The sequence below is a fragment of the Malania oleifera genome, chromosome 11, assembly GCF_029873635.1.
Source record: "Malania oleifera isolate guangnan ecotype guangnan chromosome 11, ASM2987363v1, whole genome shotgun sequence".
Taxonomy (NCBI): domain Eukaryota; kingdom Viridiplantae; phylum Streptophyta; class Magnoliopsida; order Santalales; family Ximeniaceae; genus Malania; species Malania oleifera.
The window spans coordinates 64,038,749-64,052,059 of NC_080427.1; the positions used below are offsets into that span (position 1 = coordinate 64,038,749).

Here is a 13,311-nt window from a genome sequence, read left to right on the forward strand (position 1 = left end):
CTATCAACTCTACGCATAGTATTTTCAAATCCATTTGGATGGGGTGCTAAATCCCTATTGCTGACATCACTACTCCTACTGTTTTCCTGCTCAATGTATCAGCCACCACGTTTGCTTTCCCTGGATGGTAGCTGATAGTACAATCATAATCCTTGATGAGATCTAACCATATTCTCTGCCTCATATTCAAATCTTTTTGGATGAAGAAATACTTTAAACTTTTATAATCAGTGAAGATTTTGCATTTCCCACCATAAAGATAGTGCTTCTAGATTTTCAAAGCATACACCACTACAGCTAACTCTAAATCGTATACAGGGTAGTTCTTTTCATACTCCTTAAGTTGTCGTGATGCATAGGCAATAACTTTTCCATTCTACATTACACACATCCGAGTCCCTTCAAAGAGGCATCACTGTATATTATAAATCAATCCTCCCATAATGGAATGGATAGTACCGATGTAGGGACCAACCACCGCTTTAACTCTTGGAAGCTATGCTCACAATCATCAGTCCATTCAAACCTCACATTTTTTCTCGTGAGTCGTGTCAATGAACCAGATAATATGGAGAAACCATCTACAAAGTGTCAGTAATAACCTGCCAGACCCAGAAATCTTATGACCTCCTAAACATTTCCCGGTTTCATCCAATTCACCACTACCTCTATTTTACTCGGATCAACTAATATTTCATCCTTGGAGATCACATGCCCGAGGAAAGTAACCTGTCTCAGCCAGAATTCACATTTCTTGAATTTAGTGTATAACTGCCTCTCTCTTAACACCTACAACACCAGTCTTAGATGATCCTCATGTTCCTCAAAACTCTTCGAGTAAACCAATATATCATCAATGAATACAACAACAAACCGGTCCAAATATTGATGGAACATCCGATTCATTAAATCCATAAATACTGCAGGTGCATTTGTCAACCCGAACGACATCACCAAAAACTCGTAATGCCCATACCTGGTTCGGAAAGCTATTTTCAAAATGTTCTCTGCTCTAACTTTTACCTGGTGGTATCCTAACCGTAGGTCAATCTTAGAGTAGACCTGAGTCCCCTGGAGCTGATCAAATAGATCGCCAATTCTAGTAAGAGGATATTTATTTTTTACTATCAGTTTATTTATTTCTTTACAATCTATGCATATCCTCATAGTCCCATCTTTCCTTTTCACAAACAGAACTGGTGCTCCCCAAGGTGACATGCTAGGTCTGATAAATCTTTTATCTGGAAATTCCTGCAGCTAATCTTTCAATTCTCTTAGTTCAGCTGGAATTATACAGTATGGTGCTTTAGATACCGGTGTCGACCCTGGTAAAAGATCCACAATGAATTCAATCTCTCGGTCTAGTGGTAAACCCGGTAATTCCTCTATAAACACATCCAGAAATTTTCTAACCATTGGAAGATCAGACTATTTCAATTCTTCTCTTAGAAACTCTTTAATGTAAGCAATATACCCCTGGCAACCACCATGAAGCAGTCTCCTCACCTGAATTGCTAACACTAACTGTGGCGAGGTGTGCACACATGAACCCATTTATCTGAATTCTTGCTCACCTGGGGGTCTAAAAATTACTTCTTTTCGGTGACAATCTATGATGGCGTGATTAGATGTCAGCCAGTCCATGCCCAATATCACATCAAACCCCTGCATATCTAATACCACAAGATCGGCTGGTAGGACTTTCTCCTGAATACCTACTAAAAAACTTTTAAGTACCCTCCTACATTTCATTACTGATCCAGTCGGCGTGGCTACACAAAATTCGACATTTAACAACTATGCCTCTACCCCAGATAACTTAGCATATCCCGATGACACAAAAGAATGAGTGGCACATGTGTCAAATAAAACAATAACTTTATAAGGTAAAGCAGTAAGAATACCTGTCACGACGTCTCCAGCAACCTCAGCGTCTCCCGGCGTCAATGCATAAACTCTAGTTGGTGTTGTATTCCTCTTTTGTCCTCCACAAGGTGCCTGATAACCACCCCTAAATGGTCTATGAACTGGTTCCTGGGCCGACAATCCCTAACATGAGCAACACCTATGACCAGGTCTCCCACAATGGTAACAGACATTCTCTCCCATCCTACACTCTCCTAGATGCCTCCGGCCACATTTGGGGCAAATGAGGTAAGCCTGCTCACCCTGAAACCCTCGGTGTCCTGTCATCTGTCTCTAGCCTCCTCTAAATCGATCTCTTCTCCATAAGCCTCAACTGGAACCCACCTGAAAACCCGGAGGCATAGGCCTCTTCCTCTGGCTCAGTACTCCCACATCTGTCTGCTCGCTCTCCTCTGCTACGGTGACTTTGTCAACCAACTCAGAGAAGTCATGTATCTTTAAAACCGCCGCCTGCTTATATATGTCTCATCTCAGGCCCCTCTTAAACATCCTGGCCTTCTTAGCTTCATCTAACACTATATATGGAGCAAATCGTGACAACTCGATGAATTTTTTTCGCATACTGTTGAATTGTCAATGGTCCCTGGGTTAAACTCAGAAACTCCTGTATTTTAGCCTCTCTAACTGTGGCAGGAAAGTATCTATCGAAGAATATGTCTCTGAATCGAGCCCAAGTCATAAGCACTAGTATGGGTCTCTGCTCCTCGAGGTATCCAGTAGTCGTCCACCATCTTTCGGCCTCCCCCGCCAATTTATACATGGCATAAAGAAGCCTCTACTCATCAGTGCAATGGAACACCATCAGTATTTTCTTTATCTCCTGCATCCAGTTCTCAACAACTGTAGGATTAGCTACGCCTGAAAATGTTGGAGGATTCATTTTCGTAAACTTCTCTATTGTGCGCCCATGCGCTGTAGATGGACCTCCCTGCTCCCTGGAGCCCCGTGCAATCTCAGTCATGACCAATTGAGCTACACTGCATAATGTCGCATCTGAATCCCCACCTTCTGCACCAGAAGGTCCTGCTCCATCGTCACCACTAGCGTGTGCGCTACTTCCTCCAGGGTCCATCCTGCAACATGCCAAATTATTATAAGATTCTGAACCTCGTAATTCTATTCTAACTAAAATATTCCTCATACATCCTATCACTAATTTAAGTTTTAGTCCTACCATATGGAAAAGGAAACCGATGATAGTTTACTATGGTTTTCCTGAAATCGTCACCCCAAGAAAAACACAGAAACCATCCCGAAATTCTTGCTTCCAGACTGTAGAATAGAACCCTAAATTCTCATCCTAGTTTCCCAACATTAACTCACTGATATTCTGTTCTATCCTTCTCAAAATTCCATTCCTATATTCTAGTATTGTTTTCCACTGTACTCTAGAGTCTGTACAACCTAACAACATAAGCTCTAATACCAAACTATAACGACCTGAAATTTCATACCAGTTCTTTTAAAAAAAATATATACAGCAGAATAAAATACTCTAATACCCTTGATAATGTCTGCTATAACATCTCAGGCCCCAGGTGGATACGGAGGAAACTCCTATTCGCAGAATAACAAACCTATGCAGCGGAAAACATAAAGTCATACATCCATATATACAATACCAAAATCCAAAATTATCCCAAGATATACATACATAATTACACAACCTCCCAGTATCTTCTACCCAAAATTCCTGAATACTATTCAAAAATACAATTCCCCCCGACAACACTTACTCTACAAACTGGGTAGTGTAAATGACCTTTCTACCTACGAGTCTGATATGCTCATCTAGCTGGTTCACCTAAAAAATATTAATTTATTGGGATGAGACAACACTCAGTAAGAAGAAATATGTTATTACTAGTGTGTGGCAATGAGTTTACATAAATAATTTACTGATAAATAATTGAACTGAGATATCATGTAAATACTGTGTAACTCACACCTACATGACTTAAAATACAACTGTATTATTTAAGTTTTCTATTTATTCATACTGCTAAGAATATAATATATATATATATATATATATAATTGAGTAATATCCTTAGAAATTTGTATGTCATGATTTAACCCCTCATGACAGGGTTGTGTGGCTTGTAAGCTAGACTTAACTCTGGTTGGCCTACCGGGATAAGTCACCTGAATATTCTACCAATCTTCAGTCTGACCTTTACTGCAATTCTTCCAAAGGCACAGTACTGGTATCTACCTTGTCAAATTAGCCTCCTCAACCTAGGAATCTGGGGAGGCTGCAATCCCTCCACAGGCATGGTAGACTAAATCCACACACTATATGAGATATGTAGTTGCACTCTGATCTGAATTAGCAATGGTACCATGCTCTGCTAATTGAATATGTCTGAAATAATAAATCAAACTGAAATAATTCATTAGGGATCTGCTACTGTATAATACTAATATATATATATATATATATATGTATATATAATTATCTTTCTGTTTCATCATGATTCCAAAATAACCATAACACTATAAATCTAAATTGAAATATTGTAATATCTGACTGAGATAACTGTAATATCTGACTGAATAATTTATAATATCTGAGTGTTATGGTTTTGGAAAATCATGAAATTCTGTAAATACTGTAAAATATTTGTCTGTAATATATATTTGTGTGTATAATATCTGATAAAGCATATTTCTATGCAACAATACTATCAATCATGATATTCTGAAAACTACATAAACATTGTACTAAGCAAATACCTACTCATGTCACACGAATAATAAAACTCATATTCTGAAATTTGTAAAACTGTATAATTTATATCATGTATCTTAATAAAAAGAATACTATACTTTACTAATAAATTTTTTTGAATTTAATAGCATAGCAGATTTCCCTTACCTTCGCTAACTGAACTCGTCTATTGGTTCTAATTCACGCCCACGACATTCATAATTCCATATTCTTGAAATTACACACACACACACACACACCAGGTATATATATATATATATATACATATATATTCTCGTCAAGTAACTGAATACCCAGAATAATTTTCATACTCGTTTTTCCTGAATTATAAACTAATCCTCATCTTACCTGTGTTCCTAAGAACACCCTCTGGATTCCCCTAACTTGCCTGTAGTAAAAGCCCCAAAACTCTGAATTCACAACACCCACATAAATAATCTTAAACATCAGTATGACAACATCTACTACTAAATTTGGGTTTAGAAAAACCTACAAACCAAATAATCCTTAAATAATCTACGTACCCTGATTTTGGGATGGTTCCCAAACTTCTCAAATCAAAATTCTGCTCTGGCTAGGTTATAAAGAATCTCCCCAGGATCATCGTGGTAGCTTCTGATCATCGAACCAGGGAGAAACGGGGCCAGAAATCTAAAGAGAAGTGAGAGAAACTGAAACCTAATGTGTGTGTGTGTGTGTGTGTGTGTGTGTGAGAGAGAGAGAGAGAGAGAGAGAGAGAATTGGCTGATTTTTTCGTCAAAAATCTAATTTTTTTGCTTATATAGATGGTTGGCCATGTGGCCTCGTCGATGTGCCACGTCGCCTCATCGATGGGCCACATTGCCTCGTCGAGGAGAGTAAGAAGGAGGTTCGTCGACGAACACATAACCCTCATCGACGAATCTCAGGCCCTGAAATTAGCCCCCTCGATAAGTTCTCGTCGACGAGACATGTGTTCCCATCGACGTGCCCAAGAAGATTGCTCATCGACGAGACCCTGCTGAGTCCCTCCTTTGAAATTTTATTTTCTCTCCTTCCTTTTATTAATTAATTTCTATAATTATTTAGGTTACTACATTCCTAGTATTAGTTGATGCACCATTTTATGGTTTCTCAGATCTTGGTTTCGATCGGAGGATATTTACAGGTCAGAATTCCTCTTATTCCGGTTGGTGTTTCTATTGATTCCATCATAGTTCAGAGAGTTGGCAATGGTCTAACGTTCAAATGTAGTGTCATTTTTTGTAACAGTGTTTTGGAGTGTAATGATGTCTATTTGGTAGTGTTCATGTGATGACCCAAATATATATATATATATATATATATATATATATATAATTAAAGTACAATAATAATAAAATAATAAAAATGGTCACTGAGTTAATATCAATACAGAAGTGTTTTTCTGTAGGATCCTTGATTCCATGTTTGATGCCTAAGAAAGACCTTGTCTAAGCGAGTGCTCAGAGACCATTGCGGCTCAGTCGCTCCTTAGAGGTCGGACTGGTCAAAATGAAATTTCATAGGATAAACAGGATAGACACTGTTTGTACACGTAAATAAGTATATATACATAAAATAGTGTTTTGATAGACATAATTTGTAGAAATACATAATAAGATGATAATAATATATGTATCATATGTGGGGCCCACAAGACTATGTGGGGTCCACATGAGTCCCGAAGCCACAAGACGCTATTTATATATGTAAATAGGTACATAAAATAATGTTTTGACTGATATAATTTGTAGAAATATATGATAAAATAATAATAATATAGGTATCCTATGTGGGGCCCACATGAGTCCCGAAGTCATATGGAGGTTTACACGAGTTTCAAAGTTATGTAAGATGCATAAAATCGTATGAGAGTTATTCAAGTTACGTAAGATCCATTCGGGTCTCGAAGTTGCATGGGGCCCACATGAGTTTTCAAAATTTAAATTTAATTCTTGTTCAAAAATAAATAATAAAATAAATAAATACTAAAAATAGTTTAAAAGTAATAACAATGATAATAATGATTAAGAAAAGTAATAAAATAATAAAATAATTAATTAACTAATTGATTAATTAATTAGGTAAGTAGTTAATTAAAAATTTATTTAATGGGAATGGTGGCAAGCACTCCCACATGGCCTCCATACCCATCCCATACTCAACCCATACCTTACCCATCCCTTGCCCATTCTTTAATTTAAAAAAAAAAAAATTATAATTTCACCCATCTCCCCACACTTTTATAAATTTCATTTCTTCCTCAAAATTTTCCTATAAATAGGGAGCTCTCAACCTTCATTTTTCACAACAATTTTCTAAGGAAGAGAAGGATTAGTGAGTGAAAGAATTTATGGTGGAGAGAGAATTTTGAGTAAGTTCTCACTCACCCACTCTTTCCGATCTCATTTCTTAAAGATAGTTATTGTGTTCGTAGCACACGGTAAAAGAAGAAGGTAAGTAAATTTTGATTATGTTAGTGTTTTTTTATTTAAAATTTATACCCGAATTTATTTTATAAGTAAATTTCAATTATGTTAATTAGTTCCACAAAATTTTCATGAGTTTATTTTTACACATATTTAATTATACCAGTTCTATCTTTAATATACTTGCATCTATTTTTGGGTTAAGAAATGTTCTAATCCCCTCGGGTAAATTTTCAGCATTTCTTTCTATTTAAAAATAAAATTATATATATTTTTAACACAAAAATTGTGTGGCATGAGTTTATTTATATGTTGCATTTTTATATGAAAATATGAATAAAGATGAAATTTTTACGATATTATTTTAAATTGCATAAATTATAATAAGATGATTTTAAAACCCCTTATGGCAACGAAAGTTCAAAGTTACAGATGCTCGGTACCGCAACTTAAAGTTTATACAGATCAGAGGGCACTCACACTGTTTACAGAGTGGTTTTTTATGTTGGTGGATTTCTCCTGAGTGCACACCTGGTTCTGGACCAGGACTTAATAAGGAAAATCTCACTTAAAGTTTACGTACGTTGATTTAGTTTGGTCGGCCAGCTAACTAAGTCCAGTCTTTGGACCGCACAACCCAATCATGGGGGTAAACATGACTTACGGTAAATAGGCCTAAGGGTGGTTTTTACAATATATGTTTATACATATTTAATTACGTATACAAAGTTACTGATGATTTGAAGGAAAAGTGTAAGTTTACGTGAAAAGGATCATTCTGGTGCTTAAATAATGATCTAAGGAAAACGTATGAGGAAAAGTATATGTATGTTTATCATTAAATATTTTTACAGTTTTAAAGTTAAAAGTTTAATTTAACAGTTATAGTATATGATTATAAAATTTACTGTTGAAATTGATGAGAAAAGTTTTATGCAGAAATTTTTAAATTTATATTTATTCTAAAAGCAGTCTTGAAGTTATAGTATTAAATATTGTTTTACGAAATTCTTTAAAAGCTCATTTTGGTCACACACTAATAATAATCTTATTTACTTACTGAGCGTCGTCTCACCCCAATCATATTTTATTTCAAATAACTCTAAAAAACATGTCGGAAATCAGACTTAGCAAGCATGCGGGTGGGGATTAGAAAAATAAAGATTGATTAGAAATATTAGTATGGTTTCAGATATTTATGTTTGTGTAATTTTTCTTCTTTTGAAATAAATGATTGTAATATGGATAATTAGCACTCTGATTTAATAAAAATTGAGTTTATTTGCTTCCGCTGTAAATCAATAGTAAAAAGTTAATATCCCAGACCCTTCGGGGTCGGGGTGTTACAGTTCATTTGTGTCAACAGTTCTTCCAACCATTTTGATTTCAAATTTGGATTTCAAATTTATCTTGAAGCTTCTCACTGTGTGAGCATTGCTTTGCTAGAGTGTATGGGTCATTATTACTCCTGTCAACAATTTTTTTTTTTATTGAAGTTGTTGGCCATGATGAGTCTTGAGAACCAAAATCAGATTGGATTTGTGCAGATGCGCACCTTTTTGGATTTGTGTAGTTACTTGGTTGGATGTAATCTTGATTGGGTGTGGTTGTTTTCTTTCTTGCTACTTAAACTTGACCTTTGTTCAATCAATTAAATAGCTTGTAGAACATCCTATTAATTATTATTAGCCATCAAGGTGGGGCTTTTCAAACACTGAAACTGTGGCATCCTTTTTTTTTTTTGGAACTATTATTGTATGATGGAGAAAAACCATACCTTAAGAATCAGGCACATTGGCTACATAAATCTTGCACATTGAAACATCAATTGTAGTTGGATTCACATTAGACCCGAAATTTTCCAATACCGCAAGGTGGGTGTCGATTATTCATCCATCAATTTTCTTACTTGACTTCTTCAACGTGAGCAAGGCGCCATCGACGTGCTTGAATATGACAAACTCATACACTTTAATTTTCCTATCCGAGGCTGCAAATGAAGAGCTTGCGCTGGGTAGGGTCCCGATCGGCGACAGATCGAACGACGTCGAGTATGTCTAGGTGTCGGATGGTGGCGTTTCGGACGATCTCAATCGAGCCAATGCATCGACTTTGAATTATTTCATGTAGTCATGATCAAGGATTGAAAGAGAAAACCTCTCAAGAAGTTCCCACAGACGGCGCCAACTATTGCAGCCAAAAATTGAATGACTTTTACGATCCCTGATCACGACCACTTGAAAAAAGATAAATAAGTAAGACTTAAAGGACTCGGGGTGTATTTTGGGGGATCTCTCCGATGCCTAAGTCAAGGATTGACTTGAGAGGTTTTTTATACAACAGTAAAGTAGAGTTTAGAATGAGATACTTTAACCTCTTTTCTGAATCTTCATTTATAGTGATGGAGTTTGACCCAAGGGTGATATGTCATTTATTAGCGAATTATGGTGTGAGTGTGAATCGCTTCGGTTATTACAACATTAGCGTAGATTGCTCTAGTCATCATGGCGTTGACGTCTGTTGCTCTAGTCGAGTAGTTGACTTGGGTGGTAACTGCCCTCATTAATATTGGGTTCTAGTTTCCTCTATACTTATGATAAGTGATATATTTGGAATATATCAGTTGTTTATTAAGATATCTTCCAATCGATTTATAAGTCTATGAATTGGGTTCTTTGTCTGATATTGTAGTATTAGTTTATCTAATTGTAAGAAAACAAAGTAAGAAAGTGCAATGCGAATTACAATAAAAATATTGACGTGCAAAACATATGATATAACCAATTTTGATCATCATTGATGAAATATTTGGATTGACTAGTTTATTAACAGGTGACTAGTATGTAAACCCACACTCATTCATTCAATAAACGGATCGCCCGTTTAAAAAATATAATTTATTTATTTATTTTAAGAATTTTTAAACATTTTATATAAAATAATATTTAAAAAAAAAGACACACCACTTTATTTTTAAACGGATCATTCGGCGGGTCATCTGATCTGAACTCGCCTAATCCGTTTAAGAAATAGGTTAGGTCCGATTTAATCTATTTATAAATGAGTCAATTTATATTAAATTTATATTAAATTTAAATCTAAATTATAGCTTGAACCGTTTTGACACCCCAAAAATTCTAGTGTTATGTTGGGTATAAAATTCCAGTTTTCATGATAATGCGTTCTCCTTGTGAGCCACCAGGCAGAGAAGGTTGTCGTGTAGCTGCAAAAGCCAACTAAACTAGTGCAGATGCCACCGCCACCATTGCCACCATCTCAGTGCACTAATGAATGGAGACTTGATGGGGTCTTTTTATAATTTGATTTCGAAACTAACTATACTTTGTATTTAACAGTAGTAGTCACTATTTTATTTAATTAGTTTGTAGTGAATAGTGATGTGAATTTCTCCTTACAATCTGACCCCCATGGGGTAACTGGAGACACTGGACAATCGGAACTGCACTCCATACTCATGTCTTCTCCCGCAAGCAAGCAAGCAATACAAATTAGAACCCACTGTCTTCTTTCTTTCTTCTTTTTCTTGTCTTCTCCCGCAAGCAAGCAAGCAAGCAATACAAATTAGAACCCACTGTCTTCTTTCCTTCTTCTTTTTCTTCTTCTTCTTTCACGTATCTTTCTTTCATTTTTGGGCTTCTAACATATCCACCAAGCTTCAATGAAAACAACGGCAACCATGGGAGAGATGTGGACCCAGCTGGGGTCAAGACTCGCCAGCATTATGTGCCTCTGTGCAATCTTCCAGCGATTCTTCCCTCACTATCTCCGCGATTGGCTCGAGAGATTCGGCGGCAATCTCGCCAGTTTCGCCTCCCCTTACATCTACATCTTCTTCCACGAGTTCAACGGCAACGGTCTCCGCCGCAGCCAAGCCTACACCGCCATCGAGATCTATCTCGGCGCCAACTCCGCCGCCGAAGCCAAGCGCCTCCGGGCCGACGTCGCTAAAGACTCCTCCTCCGTCACCTTCGCCATCGCCGACTACGAGGAGGTCACCGACGATTTCCATGGCGCCCGACTCTGGTGGACGTCCTCCAAAAAACCCCCTCCCGCGCAGACCATCTCCTTCTACTCCAACTCCAACGAAAAGAGGTACTACAAGCTCGCCTTCCACCGACGCCACCGCGATCTCGTCGTCGGCAAATACCTTAAGCACGTTCTCGAGGAGGGAAAGGCCATCGCGGTTAAGAACCGGCAGCGTAAGCTGTACACGAACAGCGACGGCGACGGCGGGTACAAGCGGAACCCCTGGAGCCATGTCGTGTTCGAGCACCCGGCGACGTTTGATACGCTTGCGATGGAGCCGAAGAAGAAGGAAGAAATTATAAAAGATTTAATCAATTACAGCAAGGCTAAGGACTACTATGCGAAAATTGGGAAGGCTTGGAAACGGGGGTACTTGCTTTACGGACCGCCTGGTACCGGAAAATCGACGATGATTGCGGCCATGGCGAATCTCCTCGGCTACAACATTTACGATTTGGAGTTGACGGCGGTTTCGGACAATACCGAACTGAAGAAGCTCTTGATAGAGACGTCGAGCAAGTCCATTATAGTGATTGAAGATATTGACTGTTCGCTGGATCTGACGGGGCAGAGGAAGAAGAAGAAGAAGAAGAAGGAGGAGAAGGACGAGGGAGGGAAGGATCCGATGAGTAAATTGCTGGGTAAAGAGACCGAAAGTGAGAAAGACAGTAAGGTGACATTGTCTGGGCTTTTGAACTTCATCGACGGGCTGTGGTCGGGGTGCGGCGGAGAGAGGATTATAGTTTTTACGACCAACGATTTGAAGAAGCTTGACCCGGCGCTGATTCGGAGAGGGAGGATGGACAAGCACATCGAATTGTCGTATTGTGGTTTTGAGGCTTTTATGGTTCTGGCTAAGAATTACTTGGACGTGGATGGGCACGAGTTGTTTGGGGAGATTCGGAGGCTGTTGGGCGAAACGGAGATGACGCCCGCCGACGTGGCGGAGAATTTGATGCCGAAATCGCCGGAGGAAGACGCGAGGAGTTGCTTGGAGAGACTGGTTGAGGCGCTGGAAAAGAAGAGAAAGGCAGACGAAGCAGGGAAAAGGAAGAGAGAGGCTGCAGAAATTATTAGAGAAGAAAGAGAAGAGAAAGCGAATTGAAGAAAAGTGTCTGCGAAGGGGCCGGGAGAAGGGTGGTGGAAGTACAGGATAATTAAATAAATTAATGTTAGTGAGTCAGTAAATTAGTAAATGTAAGGGGTTAATTAGCCGTCACGAAAAGTTTACGTCTAGTGATGAATGGTGATATGATTCAATGAAACTCTTTGGAGTCCTTAGTCATTTTTCAGTGATTAATGAGATTTGCAGGTGGAGGAGGGTTTGGGAAGAAATGAAATTAAGACTTAGTAAATGAGATTTGTTGAGATACCTTTTCAAAAAAAAAAAAAATATGTGATTGGTAGGGATGGATTGTGTCTTTTTTGCTTATTGAATTTCTGTTTATGGTCATTTTGTGTATGCATTATGGTGGGTTGAAGTTGGGCAAAGCAAACAGGTCAATGGGGAGAAACAATAGCTAATGGTGAAGCTTGCAGCGGCAATTAAATGTAGGACCTGTGTTTTTGTTGGTGAGCATATTTGACTAATTAGTAATTAATATATGCTTCCCTTTGCAGCCAGGCGCTTAAAGTAAATAAATGGAAAGAAAAAGAAAGAAAGGACAGAGAGAGACAGAGGGTTGGTGGCAAAAGGGTGAGTGGGTTGAATTGACTTGGTTACTTGGGGAAATTATAAGGGGAACCGGCCCTCCACTTGGAGCTGTGACTCCCAATAAATATTTGACACGTAGCAGATATTAGAAAAAGAAAGGCCAAATATTCCTTCAGGAACCCTCAATATTAAGTTTCTCCCATAAACTTAAACTCTAGGAAGGTCATTCATTAATACTTTATTAAGATCTTCTTCTATGAATTAATGTTTTAAACTTTGGATTTTATCTTTTAATGTAATGTCATGCATTAGTGATGGAGCAAATGTGTCCGCTATGCCTAGAAATGCCCAATGTAATCGTAAACATATACTTTGATAAATACATTTACTTTTACGATAACAAATTTAAAAAAAAATATATATCAAAAACTCCTCCCTAGAGAGCATTGAAAAAAAATCGATCAAGTTTTCGACAACCTAAAAAAAGACACCGTTCGTCGATGAATACGCGACCACAAGCAGCA

The 13,311-nt window shown here is 37.8% G+C and overlaps 1 protein-coding gene across 1 annotated transcript; it reads left to right on the forward strand.

Moving 5' to 3' along the window:
- Positions 1-10,546: 10,546 nt before the first annotated feature.
- On the forward strand, positions 10,547-12,673 carry LOC131168647 (AAA-ATPase ASD, mitochondrial-like). Its single transcript, XM_058128248.1, has one exon. The coding sequence runs from the start codon at positions 10,766-10,768 to the stop codon at positions 12,236-12,238; it is 1,473 nt and encodes a 490-aa protein (XP_057984231.1). The 5' UTR covers positions 10,547-10,765; the 3' UTR covers positions 12,239-12,673.
- The last annotated feature ends 638 nt before the right edge of the window (positions 12,674-13,311 follow it).